We start from the raw sequence: 26676 nt of genomic DNA, 5'->3' as shown, positions 1-26676 counted from the left end.
ACGAAAGCATCTACAAAGAAAAAAAAATTGTCTAGTTTTTAATTACGCAGTTGCCCTTATTGTACTGTTGTGTTGATTGGCTATTAGAGACGAGGAAATGATAGAAAAAAAAAACTTTTTGTACTCAATAATTTAATCTGGAAGTTAAAAACGATGATGTAAATTTTCAGAAAACATTATAAAAAGGACTTGTGCCAACACTTTATTGAGATTGAGGAATAATGAATTCCTGGATAAAGTTAAATGTTTATATAAATGTGGGATTAGCCACTTAATTACTCGATTTCGATTTATCGAACAACATGTATGTGCATTCGCTGCAGTCGTTGCAGTGCAGTCGCTGCAGGCATTTTTACAAAAACTTACATTTAGTCATTTATTTTGCACAGATATTGGCGACGGTACTGGTCTCTGGGCAAGTGTGGAGGCATATTTGTTGAAGCGATGGAGTCAGCTCAACCCGAAATCTTAGCGTATCAAGAAGCATTAGAGGCGGCTGCCTTAAAAGGACAGCCTTTAAGCGACACCGCCAAGAAAAAGAAGAAAGGTAACTTCTTGTGTTATTCATACGAGTTGTTTGAATATCGCCTTTGTTAAATTAGTACTTAAAATGTTAATTCTATCATTATTTCAATAGTTTTTTCTCTTAGTTTTCTGTTTAAAACGCTTTATAATTATTGTAGTTTTTTTGAATTATTATAGCACACGTATATTTTTGATTAACTAAAAAAGATATTGACTTCTGCAACTCATATTAAATTATTATTAGGGCTTACTTTAGTATAAATTCATATTTATATAACCTCTTTTGTTATAAATAACCATGAGTTCATATGTCATTTCCCAGGGACAAAAGATAAAAAAGAATTGTCACAAGAGAAGGAGCAAGTGGAAACCGAAGCTCAGCGCCAAGAAGAAGCCTTAAAGAGCGAACTGGAGCTGCGTAATATAAAATCAGAGCTGAATTTAAGCGACCACACACAGATTATTAAATACGAACCTAATGTAAAACACGGCACTTGTAAAGTTGAAGGTAAGTCGTTAAAAATAATAATTTTTAAGATAAAAATTAAAATTTATATGTATGATAATGGTGGTCGTAAGGCATAAATAAAATGTGGATGATGCAACAACGTTACATCTCAGATATTTTTAAGAATAGTAGAGCAACAAATTATAACTGCTGGGACAAAACGTTTTTATCTTTTATTTTTTGTGACTAGACTAAATCTCTATTGCCATTTATCTATAGCGTTTCAAACCGTAAGAGTAATGTATTTGATAAACATTTGTCTAAAATATATCTATAAATATATATACAGTATTTGTCTAAAATATTTCTTAGAAATATACAGATTACATTAAATGTACAAATAAATTTCCTTTAAAAAATATTACACGTATAATAATGAGAAAAAAATGTGGCATCATCTATAACCTAACTTTTACGCTGTACTATTTACTAGTAAACAATTAAAATTTAGTTTTTTGTTTTGTTCACGTATTTAAATAATATAGTTGTAAGAAATTTTAAAAATTTCTTATCTAATGTTAATTAGGTTCGTCAATAAAAATGGAAGAGAAGTATATCCAACAAAAACAAAATAAAGAAGAAGAGGATCTGTTAGATATTGAAGACTCCATTCCCACCGCTTTCCTAGTCCAGAAACCGACTCACAAACCGATGTTTGCCACGCAAGCAGAGCCTATAGATAAGCCACAAGAGATTGTAAAAGTAGAAAATGTCGTCAAAACTGAATCTATAGAGAAGGTAGATGCAGAAGAAAGTAAAGATGAACTAGTCAACAACCTGGAAGAGTTGAGAAAGATGGCGGAAGCCGTATCTTCTCAATTAGACGCCGCTAAGAAAGCAGAAGCGAAAATGAAAGACGAAACTGAAATGATAGACGGACCGACTAAAAAAGAACTAACCGACGCCGAAACGGCGCACATGCAACTCTACATGAAGATGTTGGAAGGCAAATGGTTCTCAATTTTAAGGCACGAAAGTTCATATTTGATTAATATAAATGAAGAGAAATCACAGGAGCAGAAGGTTCCGGAATTTTGTGACAATGAGCACACATGCTCAGAAGTCGTCATGTGCCAGGGTCATAAATGGGATGTGTCTAATAATTTGCATTTGCTTAACGATCCAAGCCTATTTACCCTTAACAGTATGGTGACCAGTGTACAGGTCCCAATTAATAATATTTACGCCGATTCTAGTCTAACGATGTCTGGTTTGGATCAGGAAATGATGGATGCCAGTATAAATCGAGATGAAAACGATGAAAGCGAGGAAGCGGAAGAAGATAATAAAGAACAGGTAAGATTAAGCGCTGAAGGATTTCAATATCCCTATGTTTTTGTTTTGGCTTTTGTAACGCAAATTTACAGTTTTTATATCAAAGTATTAAAAATAACTTGTACCAAACGAAATGCAATAGATAATTAATATGTTTTGTTCCATAATACTTGTGCAGGCATTTACAGGTTCTGTAGCGTTTAAAGCGATTAAGATTTCCCGATATTTCTCCATTATCACCAAAAAAAAGCGTACCTTATACTAGCACAAGTTGTTTTAGGCCTTTACACCTAAAAATGACAATTAACTCCGGTGAGCTTATTACTCAGAAACCAAGGGCACTAGTACTCACCCTTCTGAGACCTCTGCGGAGTCTGACTCCGTCGCCCACCATAATTCGGTCGTAAAAATTATCCCCCATAGTCACACCGTCACTTAGTTTAAGAGGGTACAAAGAATGGCGCATCTCAATACTGGCATTGCGCTCCCTCCGGCACTCCTCACCCTTCCACACTCTTCTCCCTTCGACATTCCTCTCCCATTTTGATATTCATGATACATATGTTGTGTTGCATTATTATATTTATTCTGATATTTTTAGGATAATGATTTAGAAAAAGAACTACAAGCTGACTCTGCAAAAATAGAGGCAGCAGCACAAAAAGCAAAGGCGTCTGGTCTCACCAGCCTCGGTCTTCTTAACTTTAATGCGCTATCAACATACGTAACCTGCGATAGTCCTCCGCCAATACAGATGTCACCTGAAGAGTTGGAACAACTAGAGCACTGCAAGGTGCACGGGTTGCCGAAGAAACTAGAAGGTGGATTCGTACCCAGGGAGCTGAGGTTAGAACTTTATTGATTCTATTTAAAATGAGAGTAAAACTTTTTGATTTTCTGACTGATATGATAACTGATCTACCTTATCTGTTTATGTAATAACAAAATGAAACTAATATTATTTAAAGGAAAGACTTTGTTAAGCAACTTCGAAAAGTCAAGTCATTGATATAATGCATATTTAAATGTGTATTTATACTTTTCAACAGTACGTTATTTATTATTTCTGAAACCATTGATTTTTGGTAGGGTGTACGACATATAAGTTGACAGCAAATGAGCTATGAATTCATTCGTCTTTTTAAAGCTTTTACACCTATTTGCAATATTCTTGTATATATATACGTTATCGTACTGTTTATTAAATATCAATAATTACTGCATTTTGTATTATGTAATGTGTACAAATAAGTAACGTTTTATTTTCATCATTATAACGTCAGCCGATAGTTGCCCACCAATGCAAGGCATAAGACTCTCAATGATCGCTACGATGAACGGCCTTACGGTGCCCGCATCCAGATACTTTCTACAACTTGGATTTTGACGTCGGTCAACCTAATGGGAGACTTACCCACACCACGTCTACCGACTTGTAGTCGCCACTAGAGACCCAAAGGCCTAAGGTTACCTGCCACTTCAGACGAGCAATTTAATTTATTAAAACATAAATGTATTTATAGGCACGGTTGGTGGAGGATCAGTGACACAACCGAGTTCGGTGCAGTCATAAGGGCATTGCATCCCCGAGGCGTACGCGAACGCGAACTACACACCGCACTCACACACCTCCCCCAGCCGCTCACAGACAAGGTAATTTTTAGCATAAACTGTTACATTTATTTAATAAATTAAAATTATCTGTCATTACATTCTTGATGCTTTACCAAATCTACAAAATTGGACTTCAACCATTGAGACATTTACATTTATTGTCACTCAGAGAGTGCCTGAAAAAGTCGTATATTGGGACTATCGGTTGCAATAGCGGATAGCTATAACCTCATAATACTTGTGATATTCATCACAATTTCAGCCGCAGGACCTCCACTTTTGAACATGGGCCTCCCCTGGCCGTTGTGGTAGCGGCGTATAGAATAGTTTTTACTCTCTCCCGTAGTTACTGTAAGAGCCGGTTACAGGAAAAATATTTACGGGCAAACGACGTCTCTCAAACAAATATGAATTAAAAAACTTCGCTCGCCAACCTACGTTACGAACATGGCGCGTATTGGCACATACTCCCTTTATGAGAAATATATTTTTATTCTGTATATCGCAGAAACCTGATCGCGGAAAATGAAATTAGTTTTAACTGATTTTCCAGTTACATTGTTTGTGTCAGTGGTATTTTATGAGTGTTTTCACTTGTTTTGTACTTATTTGCAGTTGCTCACGGAAAAAAATGAACTATTGCGATTCGAGACTATTCCGTCAAGTGGTGAAAAATTAGATCAAGATTATCCTGAACCTGACTCTCCGAATTCATTCTGCGCAACAACTGCACGCCGCGTTGATATGCAATTATTGACTATGGTGAGTCTGAAAGTAGTCCAAAAGTGTTATTAAATAAGATAGAGGAAGTATTATTTTACAAATATAGTATGTGTATTATATGCTCCAATTTATAGTGTGCAGTAGCTAGTGAAATTTTTAAAGCCATGAAATTTTCTGTTAGCTATAATTTAAAATTATGAATGCACACTCGATAGTGCTACGTTGTAATGAATGAAGTCAAAATCTATAAATAAATCCCTGGTCATCAATCTAAAGCAAATTATCCATTAAAGTTTTAATACAAGTTTTAACAAATTCAATGTTCTTTAACTTGTATTAGCAGTGAAGAAATATATTTAAGACAATTACACATACTGGTTATGGTTAAATGTAAAAAATTTACGAGAATTAAAGTAAACTTAATATACTTCAGAAAAGAATGTCACCAACTTTTTTGTTTATTTTTTTTGGTTTGGTGGGTTAAAAACAGTAGATATGAACATCTTAAGTTACTATTTCTTTTAAGCACTTAAAATGTATTTCAGGTGGAAGCACTAGAAGAAAGAGTTGCAGCGGCATCAATGCAAGTGAAAGGCTGGCGCCCATCACGACTTCCTCTTCCCGAGGAGGCCACAGGTGCTGAAATTGTCGCCCGGGCGAGGCACAAACTGGCCTCTGTTGAGGCTCACATCGAAAGGAGATATCTCAAACCGCCTTTGGTACAAAGGTATGCTAGGTAATGTGACTCACTTTCTCAGGCTGCTAGTTTGTCGTGTGCCGAGGCTTTACTTTACTGGTGGTAGTGTGTATGTTTGTATGTTTTTAAGGTAAGCATTGACCTTTGTTGTGAGAGGGTAGATGTGGTCAATTGCACGTTTTGTTTATTAAGTTTTACTCACGGTGACAAAGGTTTTCTTAGTACATATAGTATTATCACGAGTTAGTACACATTTTCTTTATATAAGAAATCTGTAAATAAATTTGTATTTAAAGGGGATTTGTGTTAAATATTTTATTGATTTTCAAATGTTTAATTTCATTAGTGATGGTTTGGTGGAGGTGTAAAATTTTTAGCGTGTGTTTCTTTAGAAAAAATTGTAGAATGTTAGAAATATATTGGTTATTAAAACAGCATGATTTTCTAGATCACATTTCAAGTTTCTTAAAATTGTCATGAGGTTTCTTGTACCTTTTAGCCTACACCGCACAGTACATAAATTAAGAGAATGTTTCTTACTTGAAGAAAAACGTTTAAAGTTTAGTGAATTAATAAAAGCGTCTTAGAGTACGTCAGAGTTGGACTTACTTTATGATTGATAAGTTTTCTCTACTTTTTTAAATCAAATTATCCTACGATTTTTAAAAAGGGTCTCGTTTGTTTATCTACTTTAATATTTTAAATAAACTATTAAATATTAATTTATTCAGATGTATCGAGCAGAGTAAAAAGTTCTGAGCATTCTTTTCTTTATTAACGCATGTAGAATATTTGCAATTTACCAAATAACAGCTGTTATCATTTGTAACTTCCATCCTCTCATAGACAATTTTATAAGTCCTCTTGTTAAAACCGCCCCAATTTTCTGACGCTTTCGTGCTTTATTCAATCTAATTGAGTTGGAAGTAAAAATCCGAATTGAGTGATCGTAATTCGCTTCCATACACGTGTAGTAAAACCTTCTTGGGCGATGATCTGACTTGGCATTTAAAAATGGTTACTGTATTTAAATCACTACCTTTTAGCCTATTATTTACATAAAGAATACAATTATTTTTCACAATTACCACCCACTTTGAATATGGGTGGATGAGAAATTTTAGCAACAAATTTCACAGTAATTTATTCTATACAAAGGGTTCATTTGCGTCAAATCGTAGGGCCCCAAAACACACGAATTTTTTGGAATCACTGCTTTACACTATTGCATTAGTTACTTTATTGGGTCCATAAATATCAGAAAATTTTTAAGCTTTGGTTCTGAAATTATTGTAGCTCTGAAGAACATCTAAAATTTCTCTATATATCTCTAATTTTGTGAAGCGTTACTACTTAATTGTTTTCATAAAAACAAAAATTTGTCAAAGATTTTTATCAACATGTTTTGTATTATATAACGACAAAATGTAACGTTTACATAGCGATTTCTAGCTCACTATCGCCATCTAGCGAGAATCGCTCAAAACTTTTTACTCCGACTATTATTAATTTTAAATAGTTAGTAAATATAAAGTGTTTTCCATCTAGCACAACCGAGGCTACGTTAGGAGCGGTATTGCAAGGCGAGCATGGTAACGCTTCAGCCACTTCACCGCAAAACTCAGAACCAAGTGAAGGCAAAGGTAATGACAGATTAAACTTTTCTTTATCATTTTTTTACACCATGCTTTTAATCGTTCGATAATGAATTTTTTATTATTTGTTTAAAAAAAAGCAGACAATAAAGGAATAGCGCGTGGATTGGCGACCTGGCGCGAGGCAGTGGCTCGCTGTAATACGTCGGCTCAGCTGGCAATGCTTCTACAGGCTTTGGAGGCCGCTGTTGCTTGGGACAAAAGCATTATGAAGGCAGTAAGTATATTATAAATTATGGAGAGTTATATTTTGAACCTTTTGAAAAAAAATGACGATTATATTCGATGGACTGGATACTTGCAATTTGGCCAATGGCATTGCGGCCATATTAGTGGTAACTTCAATAAATATTGAGAATTATACAATATTTACATACAGCTATCACCGCCACATTGAATTTCAGTATTACGTCATCCCGTAAAATTTCTATTTTTTACTGTATCAATGTCGCCCGCACGCAAAGGGTTAAATTCAAAGACAATATTAATGTAATTTATATAACGTGTACTTTTTTTTCACAGAATTGTCAGTTTTGTTTATCGGGTGACAACGAAGATCAACTCCTACTTTGTGATGGTTGTGATAAAGGATACCATACATACTGTTTTAAGCCGCGCATGGAAAAAATTCCAGAAGGCGATTGGTGAGTAATTGAACTATTTCTTTATTTACAATTATTACTTTAACTAGATACACTTTACAACAAAAAAAAAACATCAGTTGACAAGCCGAATAGACTATTCATTATACCTGTTTTGGTACATTGATATTTGTCATATTTATATTTAAAATTTAAATAGCTGCACTTAACCTAAACCCTTAAAAAAAACCTAAACCCTTATATTAGTAATTGTAAAGCCAAGTGATGTAAAGAAAGGCTGGTCTTTGAAATTAACTTGACTGAATTTTATTGATATTTTATATTACTTGTAAAACCAAATCAGTAAGTGATACACTAATCATTATGGTAGTACTATTTTACACTTCATTTTGTAAGAAAAATTCTGTTACATTACCACGAGATGTAGTAATATATCTTCATAGACCAATAATTTCACTTATTATGGTGCCCTTTAGATCACTACTAACCTGCAACAGAAACAGCCTCCAAGTGGTACCTACAATGACATGAAAAAACCATTATTATATATTTATGAGTAAAATCTAGTTAAGACTTCTATCTTTAAAAAGAACAAACTACTGGAGAAAATGCACACAAAGAAACAATTAAATATGCTTTATTGTCTAGGTATTGTTGGGAATGTGTAAACAAGGCACGCGGAGAACGAGTGTGCATTGTATGCGGAGGTGCTTCCTCAGGCCGTACCATCCCGTGCGCGCTGTGCGTGCGTGCTTACCATCAGGATTGTCACTACCCACCCCTGCATAAGGTCAGTAATATTTTATTTACCTAATTACATTGAATAAAACTGAAGCTTATACATATTTTGCTTTCATGCTTAAAAATATTTTGGCCAAGTTTTACGACTACAGGAGCCTTAGTTTAAAAATATTATGTTTTTTAACACGCAGTTTAACCCCATCCTCCAACGTAAAATACGTTCTGTGCTGATCTCTACTTGGTGAAAAAATATCCCTACCTAATTATGTGTCTCTAACGATATTAGAGTTATCGCTATGAATCACTACATAAGTAGAAATCTTTTATAAATACATAGTTAAATCGAATGACGTTCAGGCGTCATATCAATATCTGTTGATCTTCTAACATTTGACAACACCAACAAAATATGTATAAAAATAAGTCGTATGTTTACATTTTGTGAACCAACTCATTATTTTAGTAATCGTTTGTTCCGTTTATTCTTAAAAGAACACAGCCAATGTCCATTTACACGTTACAGAAGACGATGCGAAATATTTGAAATACGAAAACGTTAAAAGGAGACAATAATGGCCCATGATGAGTCTAAAAGTTCTATTACGTTAAAAAATTGTGATGGCTAAAATGTAATATGATTAAGGCGTCAACATTATATATGCAGTATTGTTTTTATCAAGTAAATGAAACCTGATCGCTCCAAAGATGATAAGAGCGTTAATAAAACATCCTTATTTAGAATGAAGAGTTGTACAGTTCAAAAAGTGTCTGTCCCTCCTAGAGTATATTTTAACTATGTTTTAAGACAATTACTTCCTTTACAGAATCCGAGAGGCAAATGGTACTGCTCGCAGTGCATTTCGCGAGCGCCGCCGAAGAAACCACGAAATACAAAAAAACGTGAAAACAAACACAACAAAGACAATAGCTTAGATCTCGATCAGAGCATGGTCCCAAGGTATCTAAAACACTTATAATAATCTGAATATTACATTATTTTAGCAATGTTAGCAGTTTACAAATAAGACAATTCATCGGCTATGCTTCTAGTTTTAAGACTATAAGAATCGTCTCATATTGAAAATGACATGTATTTTAATGGGTTTTGGAAATATAGTTAAAATTTGTTCTTAACGAAACTTAAACCAGTATTATTCTTCATCCTCACTTGATATATTCTAGTATTATTAATTTCGTCAGTTGCTGCTGTCCTGAATCCTTTTTGCATCATCATCAGTTTATCATCTATTTTATATTCCTTATAATACATTCTTAAGAAATTTTCCAAGTCTCTTCTTACTCAACTTCTTATCTGAATTTTTAAACCACTCTGAATCTCAAATTGTTGGTCGTTTCATACGTCCTATTGTAGTGATATCATCTTTTGGCTTAAAATTATAATTTAAAGATGTGTTATTAAAAATTTGATGTATCCAAACATTTTGTCCATTTACCGTATAAAAAGTTAGTACACTATATACACAGCCGCATAAGTCAACATTAAGCCGAAATCGGATGAAAGGGCAGGTGGTAGCCAACTTCAGAAAATAGTTCTAGTAATCTACTTTTATTTCAACATGGTTGGTTAAGCTTGAATGTAAATGAAGGAAATGGTTTTTATGAAAAAGTGATTTTCTTTTTTAAATCAGGCTTTGCAATAAACTTTGTTATAAAAATGTTACTCAATGTAAAAATATCACAGGATGCAAAATATTGGCTTTTAATAAAAGTCTTGGATTTTTTTTAAATTAATTTTCTGGAGTTAGCGCCTAAATGCTCTGACTCACTATTTCAACTTGAGGTTGATTTATGGGACCTGTATGTTGTCTTTGTTAACATGTCAAAAAAATTTTCTTACAGTCCAGCAGCATCACAGGCATCCACCTCGACTACAGCTGAGGAGTGCGTGACAAGCGCGCTACACACACCAGAGAAGCACGACGAGCGCGACGAGACACTCGTTGAGCCTGAGAATGGTCTCAACCATCATCCTGGTGAGTCTTGAGTCCTATCACATATAGTAAGCAGTATTGATCTATAGCTAAAGACCAGTAAAATCACTCCCGCTATGTCTGTTTTTGCTGACTCTGACATCCTATATTTTATATGTATGATCCAATTTAATGAGCTAGTGTTGTGTGTATCATAATTTTAGCCGTAAGATGTCCAGCAGTGGTGGTCCCACGGCTAATATAAAGATATTGAATGAGATATACTAAATTGCATAAACCATGGTAGTATAGATGTGGTGTTAAACATGATTTCATGTTATAGTACCTGTGTATTAGGTGCACCATTTGTTAAGGACAAGACAAAATATGATAATGTTTCTCTTATCATAATCCAATATTATTGATACATTATTTTATGAATAAATAGTATGTGATGTACTTGCACAATAGTACAAAGTAACAAAGTAAAACCATATTGCCTTTTTTACAACATATTGAATACAACCATGTCCTTACAAATGTAACTCGTAAAATTTTAAGTATCTAAGCTTTATGGTTGTGGATGGATGGATATTGTGACGAAACAGTTTTCTTTTCCAAAATTCATTTATATATATATATATATATATTATATTTTAAATGAATTTTTCTGATACAATTATGTGGCGAACTTGTATATTGTATGAAATGTGTGACTTTTAATATTATGGTTTGGTTCCAAATAAAAAAATGTAAAACTTGTCTTCAACAGTTGCAGAGTTATCTGAAGACGGCCCGCCGCCGGAAAAGCGTCGCGCGCTATCCTTCGGCAGCAATGGCGCGTTACAACATGACGAACCCGATCATCTAGAGGGTGAGTAAAGTGTAGAAATAAATAATTAATTATCTAAATGTTGCAAATTATTAGGTGAGATAAGTTTAATTATCTAAAAGTTGATAAATTCGGAAATACGTCGTAGTCAATATATTTTAAAACGAAGTTTTCAGTTAAAATGATTTTAATTGGAAAGTAGAAACTTTTGCATAAAAGATTAAAAATCAGCTGCCAACAATTAAGTCTTTTAAAATTTTTCACATGTTTCAGAATTTCACAATCAACAAAGTTTTTAAAAAGCTCTTGTCATTAAAAAAATACATACAAGAATTTTCTGTTATCTAAACGTTAATAATTTTAGAACTGTTTGTTTCGATCCATCCAGCAAAACTTTTTGACGTAAAAACTGAATGTTCCTAAAAGAAGTGTTAATTTATAAATTTAATTTTGCAGTGGACGACATAAATTCAGAAAATGTACCGTTGCTGTCGCGAGCCAAAAAGGATAAGACAAGTGCCAAAAAACAGTTGAAAGAGTTGCAATTCTGCAAGTAAGGTTTTTTTTATATTATTCAAATTTGTTAATCAGGAATGGAATACTGTTCAGTACGGTGATTTATTCGACATTAATAGAAATTAAAGTCAACTTCTGCTATTTTTTTTCCGCGAGACACAGATCATTATGGCAACAAGAAATCGAAAAATGTCAGGGAAAATAGTGAAATCAAAAATTTGCTATTCCCATATAAACCATAAAGTAATATAAAACACCTGTCCCTAGCTAACAAACAATGCGTATTAGGATGTCAAACAAAAAATATTGTGTACTTCAAGGAATACAATGAAAGTAAAATATAATTTATTGTAAACACTCCTCATTGAGTGTTGCAAATTAAAATGTAAAATAAAAATAAGGTGATCATAAATCAAATACGTTATATTTATTTTTGTTTGAGTCTAACAGGGCAATAACGTTTTACAGTGCAATGGAAACAAACAGTTATAGAAGACAAATATAGTAAAATAAATTAGATCCACTAATAACAAATTTATATATTTTTTACACTAATTACAATTTACAAATGCATTTTTGTATTAAGTTTACATCACATATAGATATATGTTTACTTTTAAATTTTTAATTAAATATTAATGTACTGTTTTAGATGTAATATTTTTTTTATTAATAAATGTGGTAACAATGAGGTTATATTAATTAAGGAGCACAGAAAAATGTTTCATGTATAGAAATAATACTTCGACAGAAACTTCAGCACAATCTCTTGTCTATTATAGATTTCTGTTTGCTTATAACGAAATATAAGATAAGTTGTTAATAATTTGAAAATTTCAGGAATTTGCTATGCGAAATGGAATGCCATGAGCATGCATGGCCGTTTCTTGTGCCAGTGAACACCAAGCAATTCCCGCAATACCGCAAGGTCATCAAGTGTCCCATGGATCTATCGACAATTAAGCGCAAGCTGCACGATGGATTGTAAGTAAATTCTTGTACAAATATCCCTTTTTAATAGTTTTTCTTGTACAGTTATCAAAATTCGCCTGTCTCCAGAGATCGTACTTCTGAGCGATTACGTAGATTAAGAAGCTTCGTTATTCAATGCAATATCTAATGTTAAGACCAGAGCTCCCGAGTAAGCTAATAATAATTTTAGTATCATTGGGATGAAATATTTGTATTAACAAATTTCACTACAATTTATCCAGACACGATGTAACTTAAGCACATAAAAATTATTAGTTGTAGTTTTGGACTCAGTAAACTGCCGCAGCAGATTTACTGTTGTCAAAAGTTATTTTCCTGTCAGTCCTTTAGAAAAATTATTAACATAAAACTTGTTACAAAGGGCCCACTTTGTTTATCGATTTAATTTCTAAATAATAAACAATGATTATTCAAACAAACTCCAATTTTCTATTTCGTACAATACAAGCCTAGTAATAATAAAGTATAATATTTTCATAGTTAACAAAATATTTTAAAAAAATTGGTCGAGTTTGTAGAGACTTAGTTGTACATTTAGCGACACATTTGGCTATTCAATATTGTATATTCCGTTTATACGTTTGTAATGTTGCTACTTACAATATTTATTCATCATCATTATGTCACCCAATAGGCGCCCACTGTTGGGCATAAGCCTCTTCCAAAGATTGGCACGATGACCAAACTTTTGCTACCCGCGTCAATAGTTCTTTAAAAAAATATTTTTCTTCACAGCTACAAATCTAAGGAGGAGTTTGCTTCTGACGTACGTCTGATCTTCAGCAACTGCGAAGTGTTCAACGAGGATGACAGCCCTGTTGGACGCGCGGGGCACAGTATGCGCCAGTTCTTTGATGCCCGTTGGCCGCACGCTTGACCGGTTTACTAAATATATCCTACAGGAGAGAGCACATGAAATTCATAGAAAGGAGGTACAAAATGCAAAATAACTTGCTTATTCCAATAATGCTGAACACTTCAAAATCTATTGTCTTACCTTAATCGATAATTCTGGTACAGACATAAAGAACTGGTAAAGATAGAGATCTTTAATGAGTAAAATGATTCTTCTAATGTTAAAAACTTAAAAAGGGCGTAGCAGCTCCAAGTACGTCTTCCTTATCCTCAAGAAATAAAGTTGTAAAAATTCATCTCTCCCGATTTGCGAAAGTTATTTGTACCGCATCCTCTCTAATAATAATCGGGGAAAATAATTTTGAGCCTTCTTAATCCATTAGTAATAAAAGTACTTTGTTCTATTCAGTTTCTATTGTTAACAATATTATATCTCTGTACTAAAAACCATTTAAATTCGCTTCTATCTTCTGTAAAGCGGAAATATTAATTTTTATTCATTGACGTAATTGTTGACAAAAATCAAATTTAAATATACTTTGAAGTATATCATACAATGTCTTATGCAATAAAAGTTGTTATTAAATACAAGGTCACACTTGCTATTACCGCTTTGATAATGATAAATCAAGAAATAAATGACCTTCTTAAAAATAGAATTTTTAGTTCCTTAAGTCTTATTAAATATAAATTAAGTGATAACAAAGCTACTAATGGAGAAAAGGACTTAATATTGCAATGACAACATAAAAATGTGTACAACATGACTTAAAAAGTGTATATTTGAAGGATTGAAAATGTTCAATGATTTTTCTATAACAGACAAAGATTTATGTAACGTGTAATGATTTATTTTTCGCACAAAATAATTTAAACCGCAAATAAGAATATATAGAATTATTTCAAACTTCTTAAAAATGTAAGTTCTTTGAACTATGTTTGTTTTATCATTATTACATTCTTTGTAAATTAAAGTTTATTGTAAAAAATTTGAAACACTATGATACATTCCAATTCAAAAGAGACTATGTAGCTGACTACATGAATGTATTTCATAATATCCATTGAGGCAGCTGTGCTGTAAAATACGAATCTCACATGTGTAATGAATATTAGGAAAAGTGTGATCCCATCGTTTAGAACTTTGGAAGAAACGGACAACGCACACGGTTATTTTGTTGGATGAACTTGTATTTAATTATGTAGCTGACTGTGTATATATTAGTTTAAAAAATAATAGTAGCGATTAAAAAGTATTAGATCGAGATCTATTTTTAAGGATAGAGAATATAGAGTATTGATGTCATTTTTCGAATATTATTTTTTTAAATAATTTGCAAGTAGCAATCGAAGCAGTATTTTGAATAACTCTCTTGTTCTCTGCATTTTCTTCGATTGGTGATTTCTCTTTGTGGCCAGTTAAGTCTGAGTTGTAGTCAAGTGAATTTGTAAATGTGTATTTGGGTGTGTAAAAAATTATAAAATAGTTATATGCTGACTTATTGTATGAAACAATCTGCGTGGACAGTTTTGAGGAGAATTTTTGCTGCATATGTCATGCACTTTATGTATTTTGACTATCTGTTGACTAGAGTTTAAATTTCAACCAGAGATTGGTTCATAAATAGTCGTTATTTCAAATTATTGCATTAGGCGGGAGTAATAAATATAGAGAGCAAGTGTAGCTTAGGGCCTAAATTAAAAGTGACAGTTGGTTTGTTGTTACAACCAATTTATTTTACCCTGTTTCTTCAAGTAAATGAATGATGGCTTTGAGGCTACAAGTTAATTTTTTCAAATAACATTTAATTAAATATATAATATTTAATTGCAACTGCTATATATTACTCACATGAGATATTTATAACAAAGTTTCATTTTTAAGTAGAGTGATAACCATCCATTTCTTACAAGGAATAAATAAATTAATTACCTAATAAAATTATTCACTTTTTAAAGTTCAATGATAAAAATCTGTTTACATTTAATGTTTGATTTTTCAAACCTAAAAACATTAACTATGTATAAGATTAATTAAGCCATGAATTTTTGTTGTAAGTTCATATTTCTTTTGAATACCCTCCATACTTTTTAGAAATCTCTCTATTTCCTTTTGCTTTAATTTTTTTTATGAAATTTGTCGTATATTGAAAATGAAATAAATAATATAATTCTAATATAATCATAAATACTCAGAAGACAGGCGATAACTTTACAATTTTGTTTTCAAACAAAACTAATTTTCAAATAGCTTTCTTTATTATTATTATGTTTTATTCTACATCTTTATTTCTGTATTTGCACCATAGTAGTCACTTACTAAGGGAACTTTATTTATTTTAGGCTTTATTTATTTAAATAATTAATAATTTTTAAGCCAAACTTATAATGTAATTATTATTGTGATTGGAAAATCCAAATTACTAGTACTTATTTTACTGCAGTGAATTTTTGTCGAATGTTTTTAATTTGTATAACGATCTTTGTCATTCCCCTTGCACGACATGAATTGTGTTAGATGTTTTACTGAGTATTTTAGCAAGAGTATTAATAATTTTACGAATACTTAATCCAAGCTTTTAATTTTTAAAGTTATTTACTCACTGTGTTATTAAAAAGTTATTTCTTTGAAAATGTTTCATTGACAGAACTTTTGAATAAATTATTATCGTGTATTTAGGTTTTGAAATTTTTGTATACTTAAAACCCTCTGCCAAAATATGTTTTGTAAACAGAAACCTATACTGCCAGTACATAAGGTTGATATTAAAATTTGTGAAACATATTTTTGCGGGGACGGAGATTCGTCCGCGGGCGTGTATGAGGTGTGATTAAAAAGTTTTATGTTGTGTGCATTGGTTGATTTTAATTGTAAAATGAATATATAATTTATATATACGAATAAAATAAATAATTTTTGAAACACTTCTCTCTTGTTTTTATTCCTTCATTTCCTATGAAAAGAAAATTGTATATGATTGATTTCTAAACCATAAACTGTATTTAGTGACATGTGAATTATATAATATAAATTTGGGAATATTTGTTTTTTATAATGAATGTGTTGGTCTACTTACATATTAATCTAAAAATGTATTGTAAGAAAAATTTAGAACATTAAACTTGAACAATACACAGCTCTGACTGGAATTATTCCAATGAAGAATGCTAGTTAGATACTTTATTGGACAGGCTCTGTTAAGTTGACCGCCTTATAAACTTCGACGCTCCCTTTTTAGTTCTTTGGCTGTGCTATCGCCACCAATGAAAAGTTCTAGTGTACAGAATTTCGAAAACGAAAATAGTTCAAAGGGAAAAGCATCTTGCGGTTGACTACTTAAGATTTTTTAAGAAACGCCTGGACATCTGAAGCAATTATTTTTTTTATTTTAGAATTTTAATTATTTTCAATTTTTTTATTACAAGAAGACCAAAATTTTTGTATAATTATCCATTATTTACAGATGGTGTCTAGCTTGTGTAACGTTTAATGTTTTCAAAGGGGCTGCTAAAAGTGACAAGGGGAGGAGTTAAATTTTTAGTTAACATATTTTATGAAAGTCTTTTTCATTATCTCACTTTATAACTTGTAGAAAAATTTCCAAGAATGTATGTAGGAAATATAAATAAATTTTACACAGTTTTTAATGTAGTATTTACTTTATTTTAGGCGGATATGACTGCCAATTTAGCTTGCGCTTGTTTCATTATCATTCTCCTGTGACTGCGCTTCTTTTTCAGAGGCAAACTACCAATTAGTTTTCCCGACTTCTGCAACGCCACGAGCTTTGCTGATTTACTCTGAAAACGGAATTATTGAAAGATATGTAGTATTTGTAACATTATTGTAATTAATTATAACTTGTTGAAAAATGAATCAATTATTTTTTATTCATTAATTAGATGTATGATGGCATCTAGTAATTTTGCTAACATACAGACCTTGGATTCTCAAAGGCATAAAAACCTTAATGTAAATCATCAAAATTGGACAGTTTTATCCAATAATATTTTTATAAGATTCAATGAAACTAAAAAATAACTAGTAATGTTCTTAAAAGACCATTGCCTAAAATCTTTAATATTATATCTACAGATTTTCAGCCGAATGTATAAAATTTTTATGCATTAAATATTATCGAAGATATACCAGGATCCTTTCTTGAAAATAAGTTAAAGAGTCAAAAAATTTTTATATCAAAAGCTTAAAGTCAAAAATTACCTTTGCCTCAGTTTTGCTCACTTTTCCATTCTTTTGTGCTGTGTACAGGACATTTATTCTTTTGTTACCAAGCATAGAGTGATGTTTTGAAAGCGCTAACTGTTAAAAATCAAAGAAAATTTTCAAAATATTTTATAAAAATAATAATTAAAATTATATGCATCTGATTTATATATTTACAAAAATGTTTATGGATCTACTTTCAAATCCAACAATTAACATTGTCTAATATATTTAAAAACATGAGTTAAATATATTTTAATAAAAACATTTTAGTAACTAATTTATTTCAAAAATTTATTCAAAAAAAAATGTTTGATGTACTATTTAATAGATAATCATTTTCTAATAAAAATACCTCATATGTCATTTCATTTTCAACTTCCACATAGGCTATTGCACTCTTCTTTCCTTCTTTTTGCTTTGGTAAACGAATATCTTTAATGAAATCCTTGATTTCAGAAAAATGTTGTTTTATCTGTAACACAAACAAAATATAAACAAATTAATTTTTTTTAATGATACAATGTTTTAATATGTGTAAAAAGTATTTAATTAAACTATAATTAAAGATATAAAAAAATACTCTGGTTATTATTTACAACCATTTTACTTTCAGATTTTATGTCTAAATCAACAAATACCGAGTCTTTGCAGGAAAACTTTCAACACAAAACTGTAACTTGGTGCATTTACTAATTGATTATGTATGTACTATTTATTTTTCATTGCCAGATATTACACAAAATATTGGAAATAATATACACAATTGAATTTTACTGTCTATATGTAGATACACAACAATAGTTGTCCTTTATACATATTATATATGTAAGATAAATAGTGATACCTTTTCTTTATCAATATCCAGCGGTAAATTGCCAACAAACACAACATATCTTTTTGGTCCTTTGACCTTTTGAACATTTTCATTATCTTGTTTCTTTGTCCCTTCCCCTATAGGATTAGTAACAATATCTTTTTCTTCCTTCAAGTCAGTAATTAATTTAACTTTTTTCTTTTTTTTCAAAACTTTCTTACTTTTGTCTTTATCTATATCTTTTTCAGACTTTGTAACATCAGTTTTTAATGCTGTTTTCAACATGTTATATAATATTCTCATTTTTCGCAGGTCTGAATCAGTATGTTTCTCTGATCCTTTAAGTATAGCTTGTATTCTATTATGAATAACTTCTGGTGCAAGTATTTCAGATGTGCCCTTCAGACTATCTCTCAAAACTTGACGAATTCTACCTAAAACATACATAAAGTAATAGGTTTTACTTTACTCATTTATTGGGTAAAGAAGATAAACACTGATTATAGAAAATTAATAGTAATATATTAAGTGTTGTCCATTGCAACAAAAAATTTTTGGTTCAAGGGTAAACTATCTTGTTTAAGCAATAATAAATAAAGACAAATGAAGATGTTTTCTTTTTAACAATGGTACTAACCTTTTTGATTATTTGTCATAGGCACACTTTGCAGTTTTCGTACCAGTTGCTCATCTTTCAGAATTGGGTATTGGTGATTTGCTTCTGTCAACTTTTTCCTCTTTATTTCAGATTCTATGCTTTCCTTCACATTTTCTTTTGTGTCCTTGGACTCTTTGTTAGCTTTATCTCCAAGATCATTAGGAATATCGTCCACCTTAACTACTTCGTTACTCTTCCTTTTTCTTTTTTTAATCACTTTTTTTTTATCTGAATTAGCCATTCTGTAAATGACATTAAATAAACACATGACATTAAAACCATATAAAAAATCCAAATACTAATGTAATTTTTATTTACCTTTCATTCACAACCATGGTGTGAAAATTGTTAATATTACTAGTTTTATTACTTTGAGTTTGAATAAACTTTCACACGTGCGACATGAAGTCGCTGTACATAAAGACTGAAAACTTCGTTGAAAATTGTCTTGACGTTTGAATGCAAATTTATGTAGTTTATATCGAACTTCCAATTTAGTAACTCCTGAACAAAAATAATGGTCTTTTATTTCATTTTACTAAATTTATTGAAAGATTTTTTGACGTAACTTTGACATTTGGCATATAGTCAACATGTTGAAGATAAAAAGGTTATAAGTACGTTCCGTATTAGCAAATTGAATAACATACTTTTTTAACAAAGAAAAAGAAATAAATTCAGCCGGTACATTCACAAAAAAGTTTTTTTCAAAAATCACTACTATTAGGGCGGAGAAAATATTTTTTTTTCTTAAAAAGCTTGTGTAAGCTTGTAATAAAACCTGTTTAGCTGTACTATTTGTATTCGGCTAGCACTGATAACGTTAAAAAGCTATATTTATAAAAAAAAAATAAGTTTTTTTCCTATGTCTCATGCAATCAGTCGAGAGACTATAAGCATGTAATGAACGAAAAGAGAAGAATCCCCATTGGGAATATGTTTTAATTTAATTGGTGCTTCCAATGCCTAAAATTTGCTTTATCGGCAGCCGGCGCAACTCTAAAAGCCCATATCGGTTTTATCACCGTCATGTAAATCAAGAGCCTGTTCTGCTCAACACCCAATATAGGCTTATGTAACTCAGGTTCATCTAATTTTTTTTGTCTTGTAAGTGTCTTTTCAACGTAAGTCGGCTTCAAGAACATGCTAAGATACTTTGCATTTTCGCTTAAACGAAAAAAAAAGTTAATCAAATTTTATTTCTAACTATTATTAATTTATTTTAATTTCAGTGTTAATTAAGGAATCTCAAGGGAAAAAAATGCATGACACCAAAAAAATGTGACATTTATAAACCCAAGGCAGTGTCAGTTAGAGTAGAACAAAGTTGATTAAAGCGTTATCAATCTGGGAATTATTATGTCAAAAATACATATTTATCTCCGCTCAGATCGCCCAATTACGGATAAAGAGGACGTCATTTTTAAAGAAGTGAATCACGATCGGTATATCATTAAATATGATGTATTGTAAATTGAAAATTGACGACATAACAGTTTGAACAATTAAAAAAAAATTAGTGTCCAAAAAATCTCGATTATTGGATTCCACACGAGCTTACAGAAAGAATCCCAATGAAGTCTATACTCATTCGTAATTCTTTCTTTAAATGAAATATAAAAAGAGGACCGCCAAATCTACATGTAATGTATTTTTCATCAAACAATTTCTACAGTAATGATATTGTTATCTCTATCTACAAAATGATAATGAGTTATCAAACAAAATTGCACCTATAAAGTATAGTTAAATGTAAATAAAGTTAGAAAATAAGTCTCGAATTTTCATTTATATTATAGTATTACATTTCTTCAAATTTTCCTTTTTATTCCCAGAGGTCACTCTGTTCATCTTCACACTGCGTTATATTTGTTTTAAGTCTATTTCACGATAGAGTACGTTTTTTCATCGGTAATTAGGGCTTACAATACCGAATTAAAATCTTAATACCGTTATTTGATATTTGAAATTTGAAATACCGGGATACTGGCATTAAAACCGGTATTATTAATAAAAAAATACTAGATATTATTACTTACCTTAGTTGTTCAATTGAGTTGTTAACAAATAATATATAAATCCAATATTGAATTCTATGTTACATTTTACATATAATAGGCTCGTATAGTATTAAATAATTAAAGAAGCAAAAAATATAATAAAATTGAGAATATTTATGAAATAATATTAATAAGCGTTTTGTTATTAAAGTATGCTCTTAAAAAATATAAACAATCATTCAATTTTTACTTGTAAACACTACTACTGATTTGCAAAATGAAACAATCTAATATAAACTATTTAATAATTTTTGTGTTACATATTTTTATATTTGTAAAAACGAGACCTTTTCATTGGGCAGTAGACGTAAAAAATAAACAATCGCTTTATATTGCCGACACCGCTGCTTCTAGATGGTGCCATACTCGGCTCCGTTAGTGTAATAAATGTGCCTGATATAGATTTTAATACAATGAAATTGTTTGTATATCTGATTTTTTTTAATTAATGAATATTATTTTAAATTAGATCTATGTTGTACATAAATTCAATGTTCATCAACTAACGTAATACCGAAATACCGGTGTTTTTACATGAATACCGGTTTTTATTGCCGGACAAAAATCGTCCGGGATTCCGGTATTCGGGATCCCGGAATCCCGGTATTGTAAGCCCTATCGGTAATTAGTTTGTAAAAGGAAAAACATAAGTGCAATATTTTTTTAATTTTTCGTTTATGATTTTTCCTTGAAAAACTAGTAACTTTACATAGTTGTTCCTGGTGTATATTGAATATATATTTTTTAAACGATTATAATTCAAAATAAAAATTATGAACTTAATCAGGCCATTAACACTATTATTAAAAACAAACCAAAAATTACTTTTGAATTTTGAATGTCATTTATGTATGATTGTTCATTGTGTTTTCTTATTTTCGCGGCAATAGATTGTAAATATTTTGTAATAATAAAGCGCAGTGGGGTGATAAAAATACCCGAATCACTGTGATTAAATCACTTAAACTAGGTATGGTGCCAAAAAGAATTTTTTAAATCCTTTATACGCTTGGTATAAGAAAATGTTTGTGTACCGAGCTGTTGATAGGTACAATGAAGCCTCTTCTGTTTTCGACAAAAAAAGGCGTGGCCATCCACGTACTGTTCGTACGAAGAAGGCGATCATAGCAGTAGGGACAGAATCGGAGAAATCCTGTACGCAGCAATAGTTTTTATCTCGGGTGATATAGAAAGCACCTAAAACCATGTCTCGTATTTTAAAAGATGACTTAGAACTTGCAATGTATAAGATGATAATTTTAAAAAGAATAGTGGTAAAATCAAAACAGCTATTTAAGTGGCGTGTTATGTATGTAGATCATAGAAAACTTTTGTAATTGTACAATATTTTAACAAATAATATGACTGTATTTATACTGAAAGCTCTGAAGAATCGACAGATTACAACGTGGGCATTATCCGACTTCAGTTATGGTTTGGTGAGGTGTTTGCTATGAAGGAGTAACTGAGCCATATTTTGTAAAGGTAACAAAACCTGAGTACAAGTGTATCTAGATACCATTCTTGAGAAGGTAATTAGCCTCTAAACAACATTATATTCAATTACCAAGAATAGTTTTTTTAACAAGACTCGGCGCCGTGTCATAAAGCTCGATCTACTCAATCTTGGTTAGAAACGGACGCTTCGGACTTTATCAGAGCTGAAGCCTGGCCATTCTCTAGCTCTGATCTTAATCCACTGGATTATAATTTATGGTCAGTTTTAGAGAGTAAGGGTTGCTCTAAACGTTATGAAATTTGGAGTTCCTAAAACAATCTTTACGATTGGCAGTGGAGAATTTTCCCATAGAAAGAGTCTGGTCTGCTATCGATAACTGGCCTCGACGTTTAAAGGACTGTATTGCAACCAATCGAGACCACTTTGAATAAGCCTCATATATTTTAATAGTTTTATATCAGTATAATATATATAATAGTAATAAATATTGCCTACAATCAAAGAAAGTTATTTTTTTGTACCAAAATATGTGATAAAACTAAGTAAATTACTGAAAATGAGATTAAGTAGCCACATGAAAACTAAAATTTGTCACCTGGAGTATCCAAGCTAGTAATATATAATATAGACCATAATTAATACCAAATACATTGTTATCTATATGCCAAAAAGTTCAAAATTTATTGACTGCGGGATATGCGTCCGTCTACTCTATCGTCGGTATAATAGATGTGGTGTATCCACTTAGACACCGGCTTGAAAATTGTAAGAGCTATGTCAACAGCTTTAATTTTCCGTCAAGTCTTTTCGTTACACATCTGGATTCATAAATATACGAGTATGTCCAGCAAAGTTCGATTTATTTCTGCAGCGTTACCACGAAAGCCTAGTCTATGTTTTTACAAAGAGTTTGTCCTCTTCTTGATGATAGTAATGGCACCGTCAACCTGTAAATAACAGAATTGACTGTTCAATGCTGTAGCTACTTCAAAACTGTAGTCATAACAGCTTATAAAATTTCCGTAGTAATCTCGTTTTCACAAATTTACCTTGATCTCACCAAGCCTAAAGACCGGGATGCCTTCCGTTTAATAGCTAATATCTAATTCAATATAGCATTCACAGCTTAATACTTGCCAGAGCTCTTTGTTAAGACTCGTTAAAGCTTTCAACACTTCGAATTCTTATCTTTTCTTATTATTTACTCTCTATATCTATCTCTTTTTCACCGACCTCTGAAATAATTTTTAAGACTGAAGTAATTTAGAGCTCCCCTGGGAACTTATTAGAAGTTTCATAGGTTTATCTCGTCTGATTTCTTTTTGAAAATGAATTATTTTCAGAGTGATGAATGATTCTCCGTGAGTTTTTTGACGAAACAATATTAAAAAACTAACTGAAACAAAATGATTCATTCATCGGTTCCTCTCCTTCATATACTACTGACAGCTTCCAACTTTGGTATAGAAGTCTTCACCAAACGTAAAGTAGATCTAGGTTGTGTCAATCGATTTTTGGTCTTGTCTTATTTGTTCGCAGCCTCACAAGAAAGCGTTCTAAAACGCTGGAGATCTCCACAATATTTCCGATGTGAACTTTGTGAATAAAGACCATGATACCTCTGTGACAGAGCCAGTCTCAGAAATAGAAACTGAAGTAGTGGCTAGAATCTACTATACATACTATCTCTGTTTTCCGTTTTCTAATGTAGTATTCTCTTAAAAGCAATATTAAAGACCATTTATACTTTCAGCCATCTCTTAACTTGCCTCAGCATCAAGAAGTTAAAATTGACAATAGTTAATTGATGATGTGGTCAACACTACTTAAGACAAAAAAGGCTGCCGGGTAGCGCAGGTCGCAAACTTTGTTTTCTGTTTATTGAGAAGTTTTGTCTAAAATTAATACACAGCGTGGTAACTTACGCCGTGTATTAATTTTTACGAGGCGAAACATGCCTTCCTTATGGGTAAAACTAATTACGGTAAAAATATTTGATGGCTGTAATAAGGTTTTCTATAGATGTACGCCGTATAAAAAAAGGTAATATAAAGGTTAAATTAAGTTATATTTTATACGGACGCTAGCCAGTGGTTAATTCTTCTAGTCACCGACCACGATAACGAAAACGAGTTCGATAATTGAGACCAAAGTTTATTGAACAAAAGTTTTGTTTGAGCTTGTACTTCTTCAACGCACCATTCAAAGAATTGTTTTCTTATATATAATAGAAGCAAGCATATTACTATTGTATAAAATATAAAATTTATTGTAAGCAATAAATATTAAAATTTGCAGAAATTTAATTAAACAAAGAAACTTGAAGTAGGAGTCCTCAATAAGAGATAAATAATCCGCATTAATGAACTAATTTTCACTGAAATTTAATTTATTAATACACATATTAGTAGAACATATAACGTAATTAATAATTAAAACACTCTCAAAAGGTTAAGAACTTTCTGACGTGCTTAAAACAAATAATTTATCAGAATTTTTACTAGAAAAGCACTAATTTTCTAGCTTTACGGCTTCGTACTTTAAAGCAATTCAAAATTTTCTTTTTGTGAGAGTGATATTATTATATTTATGATTTGATGTTTGTACGTTCCCACTATTTGATGTTACTTAAGAGTTATAATAAACATAGTATGTAACTAAATTTTATATCACTTAATTCTATACGACATCGCTTGTATTATAAAAAAATTATATGAATGTTGTTAAGCTCGAAAGCTCGCTATAAAAATTATAATAAAAATATATTTTTAGTAGCTCATAAATTTTATCTACGCCTTATCTAAAGTAGTAAGTACTTCGGCATTTTTTACTCGAGTTAAACTTGTTAAAACGATTTTCGCGTTAAGATAACGTATCGGAAAGCTCGTGCGCTGCAAGCAAAAGCTTCGCTTCAAAAAAGCACAAAAGATGACCGGAATGAGTGCAGCGAAGCGAAAAGTAACTGTTGGAAAGTAATTTACATGAAGTGCCAAGAGGACTTGGCTTGCCTTGCAACGATAGTTCGTTCAGTGTGGCCGCAGTCTCGTAGCGGTCAAGGCTCCGCGGCATACGCCCGTGCTCATTTAAAAAAAAATAAGAAATATCACTCAGAAAAAGCGCGCGCGCCTGACGAAGACATAGATCCGACTCCAACGGATAATTTCTGAGTTATTGTTTTTTTATTTTTTATTTTTATCAAAACTGCCGCTAATTGTCACTTTTTAGTACAACTAACTGTTAAACCCCTGTGCCGGTGGATAATGAGTTCGCTGTGATTGTGCGAGTATTCGCCTTGGAGTCTATTAAAACAGGTAATTAATTATTTAGGGAATTTACTGCAATTTGAAATAACTTATTCTGATACTCAAATATATTATTTCTTAGTCTTTATTACCTTAATTTAACTTCTTTATAATTATTTTACTACTTAAATTCGGTACTTAATTTTCATTATGATGAAAAAAAATTAATGTTTTTCCTTATAAATAGTTAACAGAATGTTTGAAAGAATCGCAGTTTTTTTACTTATCAGTGTTCAGTCGAGACGATCGAGAATAACGGCCCTGCAATCATAGGTTGTTGCTCTTCCTACTGCGCCCTCACCCAACAAATAAAACCAAGTTGTATGTATAAAGGAAACCATCCAGTTATTAAGTTCAACTTCCATCCTTGTTTTAAAGATGAGCAAGGCAACAAAACAAGATTTATTTATGAATAATCCTTATTATCGTTGAATTTGTTTATAAATGTAAATTATTATTGGTAATATGGTTGGTAGGTAAAAAAGTTTTATACAAAAATTTTTGTGCGAAGAGTTGCGTTAGGCTCACGTTTTCCGCGCGGCCTGCTATGTTGTGAGTGAATGTAGGTCAGTGAAATGATCGAAACACGGTCCCGTATGGAATCCGACCCGAGCCGCGACAAACCGATTTCGGTGTCAAAGCGACGGTCGGCACTTTCTTAATTATTATTACTTTTAGTTTTAGTGAC

General features: G+C 31.5%; 2 protein-coding genes across 2 annotated transcripts in view; one reads left to right on the top strand and one right to left on the bottom strand.

Annotated features, from left to right (window-relative positions):
* LOC137923076 (uncharacterized) overlaps positions 1 to 16395 on the top strand; it is a 76911-nt gene extending 60516 nt beyond the window's left edge. Inside the window, exons 35-51 of the mRNA XM_068766208.1 lie at positions 390 to 547; positions 848 to 1033; positions 1560 to 2329; positions 2910 to 3154; positions 3832 to 3961; positions 4538 to 4684; positions 5191 to 5381; positions 6891 to 6985; positions 7078 to 7214; positions 7520 to 7641; positions 8248 to 8389; positions 9165 to 9298; positions 10201 to 10334; positions 11044 to 11145; positions 11560 to 11656; positions 12460 to 12603; positions 13348 to 16395. Of these exons, the coding sequence (XP_068622309.1) occupies positions 390 to 547; positions 848 to 1033; positions 1560 to 2329; positions 2910 to 3154; positions 3832 to 3961; positions 4538 to 4684; positions 5191 to 5381; positions 6891 to 6985; positions 7078 to 7214; positions 7520 to 7641; positions 8248 to 8389; positions 9165 to 9298; positions 10201 to 10334; positions 11044 to 11145; positions 11560 to 11656; positions 12460 to 12603; positions 13348 to 13489 (3076 nt within the window). The 3' untranslated portion in view covers positions 13490 to 16395. The remainder of the gene's footprint in view (positions 1 to 389; positions 548 to 847; positions 1034 to 1559; positions 2330 to 2909; positions 3155 to 3831; positions 3962 to 4537; positions 4685 to 5190; positions 5382 to 6890; positions 6986 to 7077; positions 7215 to 7519; positions 7642 to 8247; positions 8390 to 9164; positions 9299 to 10200; positions 10335 to 11043; positions 11146 to 11559; positions 11657 to 12459; positions 12604 to 13347) is intronic.
* A 713-nt stretch (positions 16396 to 17108) lies between these two features.
* On the bottom strand, positions 17109 to 19743 carry LOC137922818 (uncharacterized protein PF3D7_1120000-like). Its single transcript, XM_068765898.1, has 6 exons — positions 19486 to 19743; positions 19147 to 19409; positions 18540 to 18943; positions 18048 to 18167; positions 17690 to 17788; positions 17109 to 17268 (listed from the first exon to the last, which is right to left on the bottom strand). The coding sequence occupies exons 1-6, from the start codon at positions 19500 to 19502 to the stop codon at positions 17134 to 17136; spliced, it is 1038 nt and encodes a 345-aa protein (XP_068621999.1). The 5' UTR covers positions 19503 to 19743; the 3' UTR covers positions 17109 to 17133.
* Between the last annotated feature and the right edge of the window lie 6933 nt (positions 19744 to 26676).

Source organism: Battus philenor, unplaced genomic scaffold (genome assembly GCF_028537555.1).
Source record: "Battus philenor isolate CCGP_79_NKW_IND1 unplaced genomic scaffold, ilBatPhil1.0.hap1 SCAF_20, whole genome shotgun sequence".
Taxonomy (NCBI): domain Eukaryota; kingdom Metazoa; phylum Arthropoda; class Insecta; order Lepidoptera; family Papilionidae; genus Battus; species Battus philenor.
The sequence above is the reverse complement of the archived record's forward strand: the minus strand, read 5'-3'. Positions and strand labels throughout refer to the sequence as shown.

Bases quoted from the DNA above. Each gene is read 5' to 3' on its own strand.
- LOC137922818 (XM_068765898.1), bottom strand. The intron at 17,789-18,047 runs GTATTTTTATTA...GATTTTTAACAG, and splicing joins AAAATGAAATGACATATGAG to TTAGCGCTTTCAAAACATCA. The intron at 17,269-17,689 runs GTAATTTTTGAC...TTCCGTTTTCAG, and splicing joins TGAGCAAAACTGAGGCAAAG to AGTAAATCAGCAAAGCTCGT.